This window comes from Rattus norvegicus, chromosome 2 (assembly GCF_036323735.1).
Source record: "Rattus norvegicus strain BN/NHsdMcwi chromosome 2, GRCr8, whole genome shotgun sequence".
In the NCBI taxonomy this organism is placed as follows: domain Eukaryota; kingdom Metazoa; phylum Chordata; class Mammalia; order Rodentia; family Muridae; genus Rattus; species Rattus norvegicus.
Genome location: NC_086020.1, coordinates 142,364,996 through 142,384,917, shown reverse-complemented (window position 1 = coordinate 142,384,917; position 19,922 = coordinate 142,364,996). Strand labels below are relative to the sequence as shown.

Here is a 19,922-nt window from a genome sequence, read left to right as displayed (position 1 = left end):
TTTGTCAAGATTGTGACTACAGTCCTTACTCTTTCCAATAATCTTGAATGTTTCAGGGTGATAATGCTGATTGTAGGGCATTCAATTGAAAAGTTAATATATTGAAAATTTCAAGGAAGTATTCTAAGCTTTGAGAATTTAAATGATTAAGTTTATACTTTTATTAGACTATAATTAGATCTCTAATCATTTATAATTAAAGGTTGTTATGTATATTAGAAAGGCAAATAATACAAATACGATCTAGGATGACTAATTTCAGCCTAGAGAATTTTGGAAATCTTGCAAAGGAGGAAGAGTTTAAGTCAGTTTCAGAAGCATTTGAGTCAGAGGGCATGGATTTGCAAGATGGAGACAAAGGTGTGCAGGATATATATGGATAGACTCATAATTAGGCATGATTTCATGGTAGAACACTTAGGTATAAGGTCTGTTTCATAATGAACCTTTGGGATGCTTTCAGTAAGCTTAAATTTGGATCATATTTTTTGCTAAAGTAGAACTATCAAAAATTATAGCAAGGAAATGAACTGATCATCTTATATATTTTAAAACTGGGTTAGAGATGTAGCTTCTAAGTTCTAAAAAAATAACAATTTTTTAATATCTCAGGATAGATTATATATTATGCTGTAGAAGGGAAAATTTAAAATACAAAGCTAACCTCAGGACATACTTATTGAGTATTGCACAATCATTTATCTAAATGCCCAGGCCTGGTGGCTGCATGGTGGCTCACAACTCCAGACACAGTGCTCAGGTGAATTGCTGCATGCTTGAGGCCAGTGTGTCTCCAAAGCAGGCAAACTATCTAAATGTCCATATTCTTGACATTCATCAATGCCACTAATGCTTTCTGGAGGTTAGTATAACAGAATGCCATGCCTCTCCTTTTGTTCCAGTTAGGGTTAGCATTTCCAGTGAAGAGCTTTTTTAGTAGATTTTCTTATATTTGTATTATGTAAGTGATCTGATTTAGGTGTTTATGGTTCTACTAAATAAGCTACTCCTAATGCACAGCTGTCTTACAGATAATCTGAACATATGTGATACCTGTATGTTTTATTGTTATGTCCCCTTGTATATACATTGTATATACATCTGTCCTCAAAATTGTGTGTCTCAGTCTGTTTAAGTACTTGGATTTTAGGCAATTACCCCAACAACTCAACTACTTAATATAGTATCATTTTATATTTGCAAGTTTTATATATTAGTTCTTAATACTTCTCTTTAGTAAAAAGATCCACTGTATATATAAATTGATATTAAAAATTCTGTGTGATCTCAAGGTTTTATAAGTTAAAAAAAATTGTGGATTGGTTCATTTGTAGTTATTAGTTCCTAACTGATGAATGAATGTATTACCAACAATTATTAAACATAAAGGCTAGTTTTATAAAAATAATTATTTTCTTTCAAAGATTTGTTTCTGCGTCAAGAATTTATGCTAGTGTATAAGGAGAAGCCATGAGTAAAATTGTCATCCTGAGTTACTGATCTGTACTGGTGGGTTAGAGTACACTGGGTAGTTGTAAGCTGCTCTCAGAACTCTACTGGTACTGCCCATGGTGTGCCATGGGCAGCTCCAAAGAATGCACTTGCTTTGGTCATTCATGTTTCAAAGTCCATGAAAAGTCAGATAGGATACTTTCGATATTTCATATTAAAACAATGCTTTCTGGGTTTGTTATGGGATTCGATACTGACATGATTTTAAAGTCATGTGTTATTTGATCATTGATAACTAAAGCTGAAGATTCTGTGGGTCATTCAGAGGGTATAACTGGCTAGATGTCTTCTATGCTTTCCCAGAAAGTCATTTACTGAGGAACTATTTTCAACATGTCACAGTCAATCTTCAGGTAAGGGTAGCTGCCCATATTATTTATGGAAAGGTTATATAATTTAAAGTTAAGATGGATGATGTATGTTCTATGATGAATAATGTGTTTATATAATACACATATCTTTTATGCATGAACATATGAATAAATATAAAATGTTTTTGTAGAGAAATCCTTGTGTTTACTCATCTTTTCTGTAGGATGTGATTTATTTTCTCGGATATTGTTTCTGCAAGTTTTACATAATGTAATGTGCTGTGTCAGAGTGTGTCTGCAGGGCCTTCCTTTAGAAGAATTATTTACCAGAACATAGCAGCAGTGTACCTAGTTTAGCATGTAAAGTGGTAGATGAATATGCAAACATTTAAAGTGCTCCCACAGTTTGGCCTTTATGAACTGGACCAAGAAAGCTGCTGAACTGAAGGCACCAATCAAATCTAGTTTCCCCTGACGTGAGTTCAGGTTCTCAGAGAAATCTTAGATGCATCTAAGTTGTTGAGAAAGAAATCAAATTTGAATTTAGAATGCTAGGAATGTATGTGATCTTACACTGTTTACCTATTTCTTTTGGTTTGTTTGTACCCTCTATTAACTACTTATAGTCTCCAGTCATGTTTCTGTTATTTTGCATAAAACCAGTATACATGACATTATTGGAATGGGAAGCCACTGATGTATTTCAGGTCTTCTCATTATGGCATGTTAATAGACAATGTGAAGTCTCGTAGGAATGACAATGCATAGCAGCAACACATATTGTATGTTGTCTGTGCAGAAATTTTCTGTAATACATTTACTTATATTTTGATATATATTTGTATTTTTCCAGGAAATTTGAGACTAAAATTAAGGTCTAACTTTATAAAATTCCTACCCATTGATTATTTAGAATAATTCTTAAAATACAAACCTATTATGTTAATTCTGCCAATCCATGAGCTTGGGAAATCTCTCATTTTCTGAGATCTTTGATTTCTTTTTTGAGATACTTGAAATTATTGTCCTACAGATCTTTCACTTGTTTGGTGAGAGTTACCTCAAGATATTTTATATTATTTCTGGCTATTGTGAAGGGAGTTGTTTTCCTAACTTCTTTTTCAGCTGTTTATAATTTGTACAAAGAAATACTACTGATTTGAGTTAATTTTCTATTTAGCTACTTTGCTGAAGCTGTTTATCAGCTGTAGAAGTTCTCTGGTAGAATTTTTGGAGTCGCTTATATATACTAACGTATCATCTGCAAATAGTGATACCTTTACTACTTCTTTGCCAATTTTTATCCTCTTGATCTCTTTTTGTTGTCTTATTGTTGTAGCTAGAACTTCTACTACTGTATTGCATATATAGGAGGAAAGTGGGCATCCTTGTCTTGTCCCTGATTTTAGTGGGATTGCTTCAAGTATCTCTCCACTTAATTTGATATGGGCTGTTTGTTTGCAATAAATTGCTTTTATTATGTTTATGTATGGGCCTTGAATTCCTGATCTCTCCAATACTTTTAACATGAAGGAGTGTTGCATTTTGACAAATGCTTTTTCTGCATTTAAGGAGATGATCATGTGATTTTTTTCTTTGAGTTTGTTTATATTGTGGATTATGTAAATGAATTTTCATATATTGAGCCAACCTTGCATCCCTGGGATGAAACCTACTTGATCATGTTGAATGATGATTTTGATATCTTCTTGAATTCGGTTTGCAAGAATTTTATTGAGTATTTTTGTATTGATATTCATTCTCTTTTGTTGTGCTTTTATGTAGTTTAGGTATCAGAGTAACAGTGGCTTCATAGAGTGAAATAGGTAGTGTTCCTTCTGTTTCTGTTTTGTGTAATAATTTCAGGAATATTAGTATTAGGTCTTCTTTGAAGGTCTCAAGCTATACCAAAGAGCAATAATGATAAAAATTGCATGGTATCAGTACAGAGACAGACTCTTAGATGAAGAGCCCTATAGTGGGGATTAGGGATCTTGTAGATTCCACCTCCAATAGAAAGATAGACCATCACATGAGGGACACGGTTGCCATCCCATAGTCAAAAACTCTGACTTATAATTGTTCCTGTCTGAAAGAACTGCAGGAACAACAGTGGAGAAGAGCCTGAGGAAAAGAAGGTCTAGTGACAGGCCCAAAGTGGGATTCAGCTTAAGGGGAGGCCCCAAGGCTTGACACTATTACAGGGGCTATGGAGTGCTCACACAAAGGGACCTATCATGACTGTCCTCAGAAAGACCCAGCAAACAGGTGAAAGAGTCAGATGCAGATATTTACACCCAGCCAATGGACAGAAGCTGGTGACCCTTTTGGTTGAACTAGGGAAAAGCTGGTAGAAGAGGAGGAGGAGGGCGACTCCAAGGGAAGACCAGCAGTCTCAGCTAACCTGGACCTTGGAGATCTCTCAGACAGGGATCCACCAACCAGGCAGCATACACTAGCTAAGATGAGGCCCCCAACACACACACACACACACACACACACACACACACACACACACACACACACACCCCACACGCCAGAGAGAGAGAGAGAGAGAGAGAGAGAGAGAGAGAGAGAGAGAGAGCGCGAATGCTGCTGGGTCTGGGTTCAGTCAGAAAAAATGCACCTAATCCTCAAGAGACTGGAGGCACCAGGGAGTGGGTAGGTCTGGGGCTGGCAGGTAGAGGTTGGGGACATCCTCATGAAGCTGGGGGGAAGAGAAATTAAAAAATGGTTAACATTTTGAATAGGAACAGATTTATACCAAATAAAACTCCATTATAATAGAATCAGAGGTGTGTTTATTTAAATACTATTTATGATATTCCAACTATAAATTATAAATTACAAGAATTACAGAGAAAAATTATCTATAAAAGAAGAAAAAGCCAAAGATAGGTGTCATGGAAGAGGACATGAAAGTTAGACTGCTTAGGAAACCGGAAATTGGTGAAAACACAAGCTAAAGGAAATGAGCTGCACAAGCCCTAAGGATACAAGCTAATGCCCCAGTCTCAGGCTTCCCCAACACACATGCAGACATGCACATGCATGTACACGCACATGCATGTACACGCACACGCACACACATATACATGCACACACGCATGCACACACACACATGCACATATACACACATGCACACAAGCACACAGGACAAATCAAGGCAACTGTTTCCCCTGGAGTGGACAGGGGGCATGGGTAGGTAGAAGTACATGTAGGAGGATGGGATAACAGATGATTCATATTGTTTTTAATTTTAACTTTTTTAAAGATTTGTTTTATTGTATGAAGTTTTGGCCTGCATGCCTGTCTGTGCAGCACTGTGTGTGTCTGATGTCCATTGAATCAGAAGAGGGCATCAGATTCCCGTAGACTGGAGTGACAGGCAGTTTTTTTTTTTTTTTTTTTATTAACTTGAGTATTTCTTATATACATTTCGAGTGTTATTCCCTTTCCCGGTTTCCGGGCAAACATCCCCCTCCCCCCTCCCCTTCCTTATGGGTGTTCCCCTCCCAACCCTCCCCCCATTGCCGCCCTCCCCCCATAGACTAGTTCACTGTGGGTTCAGTCTTAGCAGGACCCAGGGCTTCCCCTTCCACTGGTGCTCTTACTAGGATATTCATTGCTACCTATGGGGTCAGAGTCCAGGGTCAGTCCATGTATAGTCTTTAGGTAGTGGCTTAGTCCCTGGAAGCTCTGGTTGCTTGGCATTGTTGTACTTTTGGGGTCTCGAGCCCCTTCAAGCTCTTCCAGTTCTTTCTCTGATTCCTTCAATAGGGGACCTATTCTCAGTTCAGTGGTTTGCTGCTGGCATTCGCCTCTATATTTGCTGTATTCTGGCTGTGTCTCTCAGGAGCGATCTACATCCGGCTCCGTGACAGGCAGTTTTAAGCTGCCATGTTGGTGCTGGGAGTCAAACTCTCTGCTCCACCTACTTTCCTGTCTCCCCACTCATTTTCAGCCACTGTGCCTGTAACCATCAAAGGCTGGTAGTATTAAAGGTCGGGTGTCATTTTTTTATTAAATAAAACAGCTCAAGAACAGTTACTATCATTCAATTCCTGTTTTCCCACTTAAAAGTAACCATAAAATCATTCCTTGACTACTGTCATTTTCAAAAAACAAACAAAAAACAAAAAAACAAATCTATTTTGAAAGTTCTTGAGAAAGAAATTTTAATTTTTCCTTTTATTTTTATTAAAAACATTCTTTTCTTATGCAATATATCCTGTTTTATCTTATAAGTAAGATAAAACAGAAACCATTACATAGAATTTGGACAAGGCATACCAACAGAAAGCAAAGGGACCTAAGAATAAGGGACTCACTCATTTATACACTCAGGAGTTCCATACAAATACTAAACTAAAAGCTATATGCGCAGAGGGCCTGGTGCACACCCAAGCCTGTGCTTACTTGATGCTTTAGTCCTTGTGTGCCTTGCTCAGTTAATTGAGAGAGCCTTGTTCTCCATGTGTTCTCCATCCCCTTTGGCTCCTAAATTCTTTTCTGCCTCTTCTTCTGTGGGGTTTTCTGAGCTCTGAGAGACATCTCATTTAGAGTTATGTGCTCTAAGGGCTGTCATTTTCTGCATAATATCTGGTTGTGGGTCTTTGGGTTTGTTCCCATCTGCTACAGGAGGATGCTTCTCTGATGGCAGCTGAGCAAAGCACTGAGCTATTAGTTTAATATCTCTGCTTCTTGGTCACCTAAACAGTGTTGGGTATCAGTTCCGTCTTGTGGAGTGGCCCTTCAGCTCAAGTCAGATATTAGTTCCTCCTACAAACTTTGTGCTGCCATTGCCTTAGCATATTTTGAAGTCAGTGTAGATTGCATATCACAAGATTTGTGGTTGGGTTCGTGTTTGTGTTTCTATTTTGTTAGCCTGTGGGGTACATTCCCATACCAAAGACAGTAAGTAGAGGAGCAGAGGTTCTGTGTAGGCACCAGCTTGACCTCTCCATGTTCAGTGAGTTGTGTGGATGTTTTTTTTAACAATGGGAATTTACTCTCAGTTTGTGTAGTGCAACGTATTTATCTTGGCAACAGCTGTAGGTGATAATAATTAGATATAACCCAGGTCAGTACTGAAAGCTTTGTTTGTTGATAAGTGAAGGCCAGTTGGGACTCTGTCTCCCTCATTATTTGGATTGTCTTCATATATTTTAAGAAATTTCCAATCGTCTAGGTTTTTATACCACCCCCAAAGCTCCTGAGTTCTACCTTTCTCTCTATTCCCTTCCTCAACCCCATTTCCTCTTCTTCTTCTCCTTACCTTATTTTAACTCTATGAACTATAAACTCTTTAAATACATGTAAACTTCCCCCTTCTAGGAAGTCCATGCTCCCCTAGTATATCTGTCCTCTCTGGGTCTACCCTTGTTATCATTTATTTAACTGCTATATCCACACATGAGTGAATACAATAAACTCCCACGATATTTATCTTTCTGAGTGTGGCTTATCTCATTCAGTATGATTGTTTTTTCTCAATTCTTCTATTTGTATGCAAGGTTCTTTGTCTTTTTTTCTAAATAGCTAAGTAACACCCTGTTGTATAAATATATCACATTTTCTTTATTCATTGTTCTGTTGAAAGACTTCTAGGTTGTTTCCAGTTTCTGGATATTATGAATAGACCAATGGTGAACATGGTTGAGCAGCTGCCCTTGTGGCAGAATAAAGCATCTTTTGGCTGTATACCCAAGAACAGTATAGCTAGATGTTAAGATAGATTCATTCCCATCTTCCTGAGGAACCACCACATTGATTTCCATAGTCACTCTATTTATTTTCCCACCCACCAACAATGGATAAGTGTTACTTGTATTTCACATCCTAGTCAGCATAAGGCTGTCACTTGCTCATTTTGTCTTACCCATTCTGGTGGTTGTGATAGAGTCTCAGAGTAGTTTTGATTTGCATTTCCCTGATGACTAAAGATGGTGAACAATTTGTAAAGTGTTTCTCAGCCATTTGAGTTTCCTCTATTGAGAATTCTCTTTAAGTCGGTATTCTATTTTTTTAATCGAATTATTTTGATTAAATATCTAGTTGAGATATTATTCTTCTATCAGATGTGGAGTTAGAATTTTTTCCCATTCTGTAGACTGCTGCTTTGTTTTGGCAGTATCACTAACTGCCTAAATTATAATATTGCTATTTTTCATTAATTCTGGTTGCAAGTTTATTTTGTAGTATATAATAGGGATGAAAATAAAATTTTAATTTTAAAATGACATATTTTGAAACTGTTACTTTTATCTTGAGAAGTGAGAAGCAGTGAGCTTTAAAAAAGTAATTAAAATTGGAAACCTTGAAGTGAGAAGTAATGTTCTTTATTCACTTAAGTAGAGTGAAATATCTGATCCAAAATAGGGCAGCATTGGTTATTTTTAATATTGAGATAACTAAACATTTTAATGTAAAAGTAGCATCCCTAACTTTGGATTCATGTGGTTAATTACTCATTTTACTTTTGTTTTGATTTACTTCTGGCAATTAGAGGATTGAATCCAGATTGGAGTTAAAAAGACTACAAAGAGTTGTCAGGCCAGACGTAGGAAACTGTTTGAATCTGGCCAGTTATACTTGGTCTGCAGTGTTTTTAAGTATTTGAGTTAATCTAAAAATTAAGTTAGTTTAAAAAAATATTTCCTGCTCATAGATCAAACAGCTCTCAGATCTGAAGTGAGAGTAGCAAGATAAGCAACAGTGTACACAGGGCCAGGTACTTGGAGGAACACAGTAAATCATTCCTGTGCTTGTTTCTCTGCTTTGAAGAGGTGGAGGTTAAACGGAGTATTAATGGCACTTTGTTTTCACAGAGCACCTTCAAGTTAAACGGAGTATTAATGGCACTTTGTTTTCACAGAGCACCTTCAAGTTAAACGGAGTATTAATGGCACTTTGTTTTCACAGAGTACCTTCAAGTTCAAGTCTGAGAGTGACATTCACTTGGCAGAGCATCACAAGCAGGTTCTGTATGACGGGAAGCTTGCGAGTAGCATTGCCTTTTCCTACAATGCCAAGGCCACCGATGCTCAGCTTTGCCTGGAGTCCTCACCGAAGGAAAATGCATCCATATTTGTGCATTCGCCTCACGCATTGATGCTCCAGGTGGGTGGGTGGGGCTCTGTACCCATGCTGCCAGCACCCAGACCGTGCTCCTTTTCCAAAGCAAGCACTGCTCCCCGCAAATAATACCACTCATTTTGCTTCTGAGTTTGCAAACCAAGTTTTCGTCTTCAACTTTTAGACCTACTCGGAAACCTTTCCCATCTCTTATCATTTGTTTCTTTGTCCTTTGAAATAAAATCTGTTGACTTCCTGAACATGAAGTTGCTAGGTATAAAAAATATTCTGATTTGAGAAGGTCTTATCTGCCAACTTGAAAATTACTTGAATGTCCTTAAACTCAATAATACTTTTTTCTAGAATAACTTAACTTTGGCTTCATAGATTGGGAAAATGGCTAAGCTTATTGGAGATTTAAAAGTGACCAGTGAAAGATACTTCATTTTTACCGTAAACATGTATGTCTATCAATAATTACATGCTTGAGAACTCTTACAATAACAGAATGCACTACCATGTAATGATACCTAGAATAAGAAACAGTGATGAAAATCTTGTTACAGAGGTTTAACAGATAGTTTTGCTTTTGTCGTAGGATGTGAAAGCTATAGTAACACATTCAATTCATAGTGCAATCCATTCAATCGGAGGGATTCAAGTACTTTTCCCACTTTTTGCCCAGCTGGACAATCGACAGCTTAATGACAGTCAAGTAGAAACAACTGTCTGGTAAGTTTGCTTTGCTATACCATAGTCTACTGTTTGCACTCTTCAGTTCTTCGTGGCATATTCCGTGCCATGTAAGATATTACAGTTATTGGTCTTTTCTGAAGTGCTAAAAAGAATGTTTTTAGAACTGAGACAGACATGTCTATATATGCGCGTAATATAAAAACAAGTATAAAAATGTTTTCCTATAAAGTGAGAGGAATATAGTTAATGTAATGAAGTATGATATACAGCTAGGGAAAAGACTCACCTTCAAACTTAGCCATAGAAAATGTTCATACTCTTATCGGATTATATTGAACAACTAAGGTGAGGTATATTCGGTAAGTTATCTAGCGTGTAGCTTAAAGAGTTACTCATTTTATAATGCAACACCATGATCTCAGATTAGAACAGTGTTAAGTAACATAAGCTTTTCTTTAAATATACTTCATTCTTAAATGAAATGTTTTCAATGAGGTTGAATTCATATTTACTTCTCATTACTTCCCTTTTTAATGATAAAAATACATTATATATCAAGCTCTGTTTTATTTACTTTCTAAGGTATTGAGTATAAATTTTAGCATTGTATCGCCTCTTTGCTTTGGATTTTAAGCTTGAGTTAGATAGACAAACATTATTTTTCAGTCCAAAATGATAAAGAAAGGTTTCATGAATATATACATATACGTTATTAGCTTTTTAATGGGTTGTTGCATTTTAAATTAATGGAAAAATAGTGAATGAGGTCGTGGGAAAAGTTTAAGACCTAATAAAATGTAAGGCATGATTTTCTTAAATTAGTTGAGTTGAATTTGAAGACTTCTGTGTTAGTATTGGTAGTGTTATTGTTTCTATATTGGAACTCATTTCATAACACATATATAAATATAAATCTAATGCTTATTTATGACATTTCGTGCCCATCTATAGTTTATCTTTCATTTTATTTCAATTTAATATAAAGGTTGGAGATTTGGAAGTCTAGAGCTTTGGGTGAAATGACACCTGAGGTTGTGTCCTTTGGGCTGTTACTTTGCACTGAAAGCTGCTGATTCTAATCCAGTAAATCAAAATAGTTCAGTTTAGCGAAGACAGACAAACAAAAATGAAGTACGCTTTATGGTCCTGAATTTAAATAGAAGTTTTTTGTTATTTATCACCTAAGGGAGATGTACTACATTTTGACCTATAGTTTAAGGTTAATGCTCTGAAGAAAAACCAGAGAAAATGCCTTGCTATTTAAACAGTCCTTAAGAATTAGTTGTAATTTATAATTTTATTACCTAGAAGAGATTGTATTTTTAAATGGAGGTTTAAAAAGATGATAGTTTGAAGTGTTATAAATAAAATTATTACAATAATATATTGCTTTATGAATGGCTCTTATAAAATCTTAGTGCTGATACCACATATAATGGCTGGGCATTTTAAACAATATTTATGGAATCTTTCTCTTCTTGAGATCAGAACTCATTGTGTATATTTATTTTAATATTTAAGTTTTATCTCATCAAGGAGATGAAAGTAGAAAGTTCAGTATTCTGGTTTTAGATTTTATACTTTTTTTTTATCATCCTCAGTTTTCTCCAACTTATAAAGATGGAGAAACATTTTGTTCTTCGTTTATAACTGATAGAAAAAAGTCAAAGAAAAAATATTGTAGTCCTTTTAATAACAATGCAATCCATGTCTAAGTCACTGTGGAATTCCATTGTGTGCTCCCTTGGATTCTTACCCGTTTTTATTTTGTTAAGTATTTTGAAGTCCTTGATATCTGAGGCGTGCTGTTTATAAACATCTGCTGTCAGCTGTCCAGGCTCTTAAAGTTCACTCTTCCCAGGGACCAGGATGTACCCAGTGTGTCAGCATGAGAACCGTTTATTCATGAGGTGGTGAAAGCAGCTCACTATGCAGGGTTTCCTCCTCACTCGAGGATACAGATATTTAGCTATTTACGGGAGTATAAATTACACATTTTATAACTATTGTCCATAAAGATGACTGGGATCTTAAGGTAGGGTGTATTATCTTATTTTAGCCAGCATTAACTTCTTTCAAATAAGAATCACCCCAAACTAAAACTTTTTAATTTTCTAATGAAAATTCAGTATACTTTTGAAAAAGTTTGTTTAGCAAATATATGGCAAAGTTAGAATAATTTGTTATTTTCAGTGGCTTTTAAGAGAAACTGAGCTAAGCTGTAGTAAAGTTTTGCTTTAGTTTCTATGTTTTCATTCTGAAGTATTTTATTTTCCATGTACAAAACAGTGCCTTGTAATAAAACTTTTTACTGTTCTGTAACCTGAGTTTGTGTTCAGTGTAGGCAGAGGGAAAGTTAACCTCACTCACTGAGAATAAAGTTGATTTCTGGTGTGTAGGCGGGTAACTTATTTGTACAGGATGAATTTTTTGTTCTTATTTTACCCTGAATGTTACATTATTATGTCATTACTCACTTCCTGGAATATCATGTTACTCAGTCTAGAATTCAGATCCTGAATTCGAAAGTGTTGATTGGTGCAGTTTACAGTATGTTATTAGCACTTTCACACCAGAATTTGTACCACTGCAACCTGGAATAAAAGGGGCTTAGAGTTACTCAAGATAAGTACAAAACATATGTACCTAGCTCACTTGTGCCCTCAGGGTTTGTTATTAGGGTGAATGAACTAAGTGATTCTACAAGGTTCTTTTCACATACTTTGATTTTGTGTATCAAAGTATATATCATCCTTCTTTTTAAGATAAAGTACCAAAGGCTCAAAGTTCTTCATGGGATCCTTTTTTCTACAAATGATGTTATTTGTTACATAACCACTCAATTATTGAAATAGGACTTGAACTTTGATTTTCTGCTGTTATTATGATAGTGTGAACCAGATTCAGAAACCTAACCATTTTAAGATTAGTTTTCTTATTGGCCATCGGTCTTGCCTTTTACTGAAGTACTTAAGTCTTCAGAAATACTTGTCTTGAATGCCTTTAAAGAAAACATAATAGGTGGAACCTTCATGAGCTTGCACAGCTGTTTAGTAATAGATTAGTGGATGAATAATACTGAGCAGAGTCAAATAGCTTGTTACAGCAGCTGTGGTAAATGTTCAGAAACCTGTTTTCAGTAAATTAGACCACTGTATTATATTGATAGGACTTTCTATCTTTTACAGTTATTAATTGCCTTGAGTAGTAATTATTCCCATGAAAAACAAATCACACAAATATTTTTGAACCCATCTTGGTTCAGATAAAATCAGACAGTTCGAAATAGTAATGAGCAGTTTGAAATGTTAGGTAACACAATTAAAACATTCATTCTTGATTTACTGTGACTTAGCTTAAACATTTTTTAAACCAGTGTTTTAAGCTGATTTTTTTTCCTTATGAAGCAAAAGTACATCGGAAGTTCTCATCAGAAATCATATAGTGCAAAGGTAAATGTTCTTTTGGTTTCAACTCTCTTCTTTACTCTTTGATTGCAGATCAAAGGGTTGGTCATGAGTTGATAATGCGTTGTATGTGACATTCATTGAGTACTTATTCTTGTGTCTTGTCTATTCCACCTGAAAGACACTTCCATTGTCACTTCACTGAAGACTTTTCAAGGACAAATAACCAAATATGCCAGCAATATACTCTTTCTGTACAACATAAAGAAAATAAACTACTATCCTTGTAAACTATAACCTAATTAAATATTTTCAATATTATACACGTGTTATGTGACCTAACAGTAATCTGATGATGAGGAAGAGTGAGAGTGAGCATTCACAGGGCCATCTGAGTTTAGTGAGCAGACGTAACATTCTCATTACAAAGCTGAGTTCAGAGCTATATGGAGAATCCTATGAATGCTTCAAGAATCCCATTTTAGCTGTATCTTAAACTACAATATTTTATAAGTTAAAAATTAATTTCAGGTAATAATTTAGTATGGGTTCATTTTTCCTAGATAAGGTGATCTTTTAGCTTTAATTTTAACTGTAGGTTGTTTCATAAAATGATGAAATGTAAGATATCATCACACATAGAGAATTTCGCAGAGCATTGCATCAGTAAGCATGTTTCGAAAGGATTATTACAAGGGGAAAATTGGGACTTGCTAGTTTGTTTAGTAAAGTTAAATAATTCTCTTTCTGTCCTAAACCATTCTATCTTGACTTAACAATGTTATTACTGTAATTAAGTTGGTTTTAGCAATAATTTGTCTCAGCTCTTTTTTCATATATAAAGCAACAAAGTTAACTTTAAACTTAGATGTTTCATTGTGTAACTACCTTAATCTTACTTTACTTTATTCTTAAATGTAACAAATTTTTGATGTATTTTAATTCAGGAAAATATACTACAATACATAAATTGTTAGAATCATATCATGGGCTTTTAATCCAACTAGCAAAAATGTAGCTTTGATTGTGTGTGCTAGGGCAAAGAAGTACAAGTATCTATATAAGATGGTTTCTTCTCGTGGAGGTTGTTGTTGTAAATATACAATATAATTTGCTATTTTATTTTGAATTTTATTTAAATATTTTGTTAAATATTGAAAAATAATTTATTCAATTTTATTTCCTTGATTTTTTTATATATTTATGGAAGAACATATTGCTGCAGTTAATAGTCACATTTGCTTGTTTGCCTTTATTTTAAAAAATTACTGAATTGGTGAGGAAACCTTATCTTTGAAATGAAACTACTTAGGCACAGTACATGGAAATAATAGGAGGCCGGTAATCTATTTTGTTAGCCTGTGTTATTATTAACCTGCTTCAAAATGTTACCCAAAATCCTTCATAGATTTGAGGGCTCCATAAATTATTTCATTTCTCATTTAATACTTGATTGCTTCTCTGTTTTTCTTCAGGCGGATTAAGAACCTGAATGTCACTTGAGTCTTAGTTTGTGGTCATCAAGGAAGGGCACATACCCTTTCCTAACCTTAGGTTCTCAGTATGTGCAGGCAAACTCATCATCTGGTGATAGGCCCTTCTTTTTGTGTGGTGTAGTTTTCAGAGCAACAACATGCTTTTCTATTGATTGCCTAATCTAGAGAAGCCAATTTCAACTAATGTTTTTGAGAGTCTACCTAAGGTTAAAAATATATGGGTTATTTTCAAATTCAAACGTGTTGTTTCTTTTCCTTTGTGGTTCATCTGTCATACGTGTAATTTCAGGAAACATCATTGAGAATCTCTCCCTTGATGACCTAACATTTAGAAACATGGAAGGCCTTTGAAGGATTGCTTTGCTACTACTTTTTTGGGTATCATTTAGGGGTTTGTATGGTGTGTGTGTGTGTGTGTGTGTGTGTGTGTGTGTGTGTGTGTGTGTGCGCTGGCAGAGACACTAATTTCTTTCTGGACAATTGATTAGCAGCGTCTCTGCCTTTCTGTCTTATCTCTTACTGTGTATGCTAACTCAGCCTGAGGTTGAAAGGTAACTAAGGTGAAGGCGGCAGAGAGTCTTGCTGGAGTGGTTTGGAGGTGCTGTCTTCTTTGAGGTTACAGTTTGCTCAAAGTAGTTGCAGATGTGACATGGGCCTTTTCTAATGCTGAAGGCCAGGTTTACCACTTAGTTACTAGTGCAGGCAAGGCTCAACTAAATGTGAGGAATTTTAGGGGACTAGTTAGTGATCAGGAACCCAAGGATAAAAAGTCTGCACTGAGTAGATCCTGTGAAAGGAATGTCATGCACAAGGGTTACATGCAGATATTTATGGTGCTGGTATTGTCTGATTATTCTACCTGCCTTCTTGTGTGATTGTGAATAGGACACATAAGACCCCCAAGTCACAGTAGACCTTTGATGAGGATCCACTGCCAGAGTGTTCATCCTGCCACACTGGTAATCTGAATTTATAAAGGAATCCTTGTAAAAGGACCATTGTGACACCATTAATCTATGGCTTAAAGCAAATGAGACAAACCAAAACAAAAACCAGGCTTGCAGATGGATTGCTGCCAAGGACACAGAAAAAAGTATATGCTTATCCTTCAATAGTTCATTGACTAATAACTGAAGTTTATTTTTGTCACAATTTTCTGTCCCACAGATGTTTAGGTTATCTGTCCATTTAATTTCTGAAGAAATCCCTGACATTTTACATACTATGTTTGTCTCACTTTAGATGCTTCCTCTGCAATTCACCTTCATTAGTGGACAAGACTCCTGTGAGTCTGAGCCTTGATGGTTTTTATCTGCAGCTTTTGTGGATGGAGAGACTCAAAGCATCCTTTAAAAAGCTGTGTTTTTGAGCAGTTCTTCATGGAGAGAAATTGTGAATGTTCATTAATTTCCAAGGAAATAAATGGCATGATTTGTTTGTTTGTTTGTTTTTAACATGCTTTAGTTGTGTATCTGGTAAATACAACAGAAATGACAGACATGCCTGAGGGATTCAAGAGAAGTTCTGGAGTATACCAATGTTCTCTGTGTGTCAACCCATGTATAAAATAAAGGGAATCTGAAAACTGTTAGTAGCAGTTGGTGGAGTGCTAGAGGTAAACCTTGTTTATAGGAGCATCCAAACATAAATATTGGTTAAAAATATTTCTACTAAAATTGGTACCTGGTTTCACATAAGGAAAGTTTAGAACTTAAAACTAGGAAAGAGTAGTGAAAACAGAATCAGTAGGTACTGAGTTAAACTCGTGGGAGTGAGAGACTCTGATGTGCTATTGGATGGTATTATGACTGTAGACAGGACAGTTAAGAGAGTAGGTTGTGAATGTCCTCACCATAAGTGTAAGTGATACGTGAGGATGTAGATAACTTAAACTAATTTAAACATTACTCAGTTATATGCAACAGAAAGATAACATGTTACAACATTAAATGTTCAGTTACACTTTTTTAGAAAGCAATTTGGAACCAAGGAGCTATTAATACCTGGAAGAAAATATTTTGCAGCGAATGTCTTTGTGGCTATTACTCTACAGTAAATACCCTTAACAATTGGAGGAGGGAGAAGTGGCTAGTTATGTAGAATAATTAATCAGAGTAATATGCAGTGAGATTTTTATTTCAGTAAAAGTGAAAATTCTTGTTAATTTCGTAAAATTGTGAATGACATTGGAGCCCCAAAAGGAGTCATGACATCCATTAGTACTAGAGCCAAAAATCAGAAATTTATGTGAAGTAAAGAAATATGAATGTGTTGACAGCCTCAACTCCACAACTTGGACAGATTTCTCAAAATTAAACGCTTGATTGTTTCATGCAAGAACAGATGACCCATGTAAGAACCACATGCTTTTGTTTATTCCTCAACATTTGTATGTTTTTCTGTCAGTGTGCACATAGATATCGTCCACATTATAAGCAACAGGCTTAATGTCAAGTTTCTATAATTTTACATATCGAATGTTTAATATGTATAGAATGTGATAGTTTTCTTTCGTGAAGATTGTGTGAATTATAAACTACACACCACAGGCAGTATACTTGCACATAAAGGACAAAAACCAATGATCTTTTTATTGTGGTCCCTTTTCAATTGATAGAAATCCAATAGCTTATGGAAATAACATTTTTGTGTTTTTCCTTGTTTTTTGTTGATATTTAGTGCTTTAATTTCACAAGTTTTCTACTGTCAAAAAAGTGTGTACCTTTGATTTTTATTTAGATTATTACCTCTAAGTCACCATGAGAACATTTCTGATGGATGTGCTACTTACACTTTACTCCTTTACAAAATATTCTGGTTTAAGTGTAGTAACACATAGTCTGTTGATGACAGTGTTCACATTAGTACAGAGAACCAAGAAGGTAAAGACTAAAAAGAAAAAAAAATAGAACTACTTGTCCAGTGAGTCTTACAGACTTTAATATTTACATAAAGATGCATGAAGTTTTAAAAATGGGATGCTGGTGTTGCCTTTTCTGTTTTGATCAAGTGGTCAGATTTTGATTTTTTTTTAATTTGATTTTTGTCCATAGCTGGAGTAACTTGAGTAAGGATGATGTACTCCATAGAAGAAAATCAGTTCATATTGGCTGGGCATTAGAAGGAGTTTTAGGATTTGTATTTAAGTTGCACTTCCTAATTTTTATCTACCTACCGAGAGAAGTTATAGAAGGGAATAAAAAGCTGTTTTGAAGTTGTGTGCGAAAACAATTAGGATTGAACATTGTTCTCATGAGTCAGCATTAATAGTGTACACCTTAATAAAATCTAGTTTTCTATCCTCCACAAATCAGTGTGTATGTTTGTTAAGTGGTATCAAGTATTATGAGTAACTTCTACAAAGTGTTGTAAGAACTAAGACAAGTTTGGTGTTGCTGTGGTTTTCTGAGCCAAGTATACTGGAACATATAATATGCAGATAAAGAAGAAGTAGAATTAAGGAGAGACTAGTGGGACAAAAATTTTGAAGTATATATTGATATTTAGTGTTTGATTTTTCTAAGGCTTGATTATGTTAGGATAGGAAATGCAGTGTCTAATTACACATGAAATTCGGTGGCTTTCTTTAAGAAAGGTATATTGTTAATATGAAAAAATATACAGTTCACTGAGGGATTTAGGGTTTTAGGTCTCACTCTTAAATTTTAGAGGAGCCAGTATTCACTTTACTAGGAGAGGAAAGAGATTGGAGGATTATACAGAGACTGTTCACCTTTATATCCCACTAGAGACTTCTGCCTTGATTTTGTTGGTGACAAGTGTAATGGAACGTGGAAATACAGTGTGCATAGATAAGATGAAGGAAGGTGGCATTGATTTGGTAATAACTAGTGTTGTGATGTTTCAGTTTCATTGCCCATTCATTAGTTGGTGGAAAGACTCTACGTGACTATCAACCAGCCTTCAGAAGAATACTAAAACACTTTTCTTTCTGCATCTGGTTTTCTTCACTCAATATCTTGCTTTCCAGATCCATCTACTTATCTGAAAATGACATACTACTATTTTTCGTAACTGGCTGAATAAATATCCCAGTATAAATGCACAACACTTTCATTATCCACTCCTTAGTTGATAGACTCCTAGAGTATTTCCATTTCCTAGCTGTGGTGATTGAGCAACAGTAAATGTAGATAAACTAGTATCTCTGTGGTTGTATATGTACCTTTTGGGTATATGCCCAAGGTGGTTGTCTTAGAGATGTATTGCTGTGAAGAGATGCCATGACAATAAAAGAAAGCATTTAATCAAGGCTGGCTTAAAGTTTCAGAAAGTTAGTTCATTATCTTCGTGACAGGGAGCATGGCAGCACACAGGTAGACATGGTGCTGAAGAAGTAGCTGAGGGTTCTACATCCTCATCCACAGGCAGCAGGAAGAGAGGCACACTGTGCTTGGCTCCAGCATTTGGAAACCTACCCTCAGTGATACAGGTTATCCAACAAAGCCATGCTTGCAAACACTGCCACTCCCTCATGACTAGGCATTCAACTTATGAACCGACGGGGGCCAGTCTATGATGAGAGATGGATAATGTGCTGGGTCTACCACTAGTTTTTGAGGAGTCGCCTTGCTTATTTCCATAGTGACTGTCCCATAGTAGGGATCAAGGCCTCTTTTAGACATGGTAACTATCCAGTAAAACCCTAATGCAAGGAAAGGGCTACTGGTTTTGGAGTTGTTGGTCAGTGGGTTCTCATAACCCTGCAAACAATATAGGCCATTGGGGTTGCCCTTGGTTACCTTCTAAAACTTGTTGCTAAGACAGTTGCTGAAGATGCCATATACTTGGGACGTAGTACATGAACAAATTAAGCTAGTACTTGTTCAGAAGTTTTATCCTACTTGCTATTTCTTATAAAGCTAAAATGTGTTTTCTATTGGAGGAGAAGAGTAATAATCAGTTTTACCCAACTGTAAACCCTGCAACCTACCAGATTTGCCTGACCAGGCAAGATATGTCATTGCTTCAAGAGTGGCACAGTTGTGAATAAGCACCCACTTCCTGATTGGATCTACTCCAAAAGATTGAGCTCATGCTTAGCAGGGTTTATGGGGTCAAGGACTGTAGCTAAGTAGGTCATCGCCTGCTGAGATTGAAAAAAGATAATAGTCAGTTTCTTTTTTTTTCCATCTTTATTAAATTGGGTATTTCTTATTTACATTTTAAATGTTATTCCCTTTCCCGGTTTCCAGGCCAACATCCCCCTAACCACTCCCACTCCCCTTCTATATGGGTGTTCCCCTTCCCATCCTCCCTCCATTACCGCCCTCCCCTCAAGAATCCCATTTATTGGGGTTCCAGCCTTGGCAAGACTAAGGGCTTCCCCTTCCACTGGTGCTCTTACTAGGCTATTCATTGCTACCTATGCAGTTGGAGCCCAGGGTCAGTCCATGTACAGT

General features: G+C 35.9%; 1 protein-coding gene across 9 annotated transcripts in view; it reads left to right on the top strand.

Moving 5' to 3' along the window:
- The window catches only part of Nbea (neurobeachin), a 559,026-nt gene that overhangs the window by 104,255 nt on the left and 434,849 nt on the right, over window positions 1-19,922 (top strand). For all 9 annotated transcript variants that reach the window (XR_010063625.1, NM_001427608.1, XM_063282102.1 and 6 more), the window contains exons 9-10: window positions 8,748-8,945; window positions 9,499-9,632. Coding sequence is in view for 8 of the 9 variants with exons in the window: in NM_001427608.1 (NP_001414537.1) it covers window positions 8,748-8,945; window positions 9,499-9,632 (332 nt within the window). In the remaining variant the exon portion in view is untranslated. The remainder of the gene's footprint in view (window positions 1-8,747; window positions 8,946-9,498; window positions 9,633-19,922) is intronic.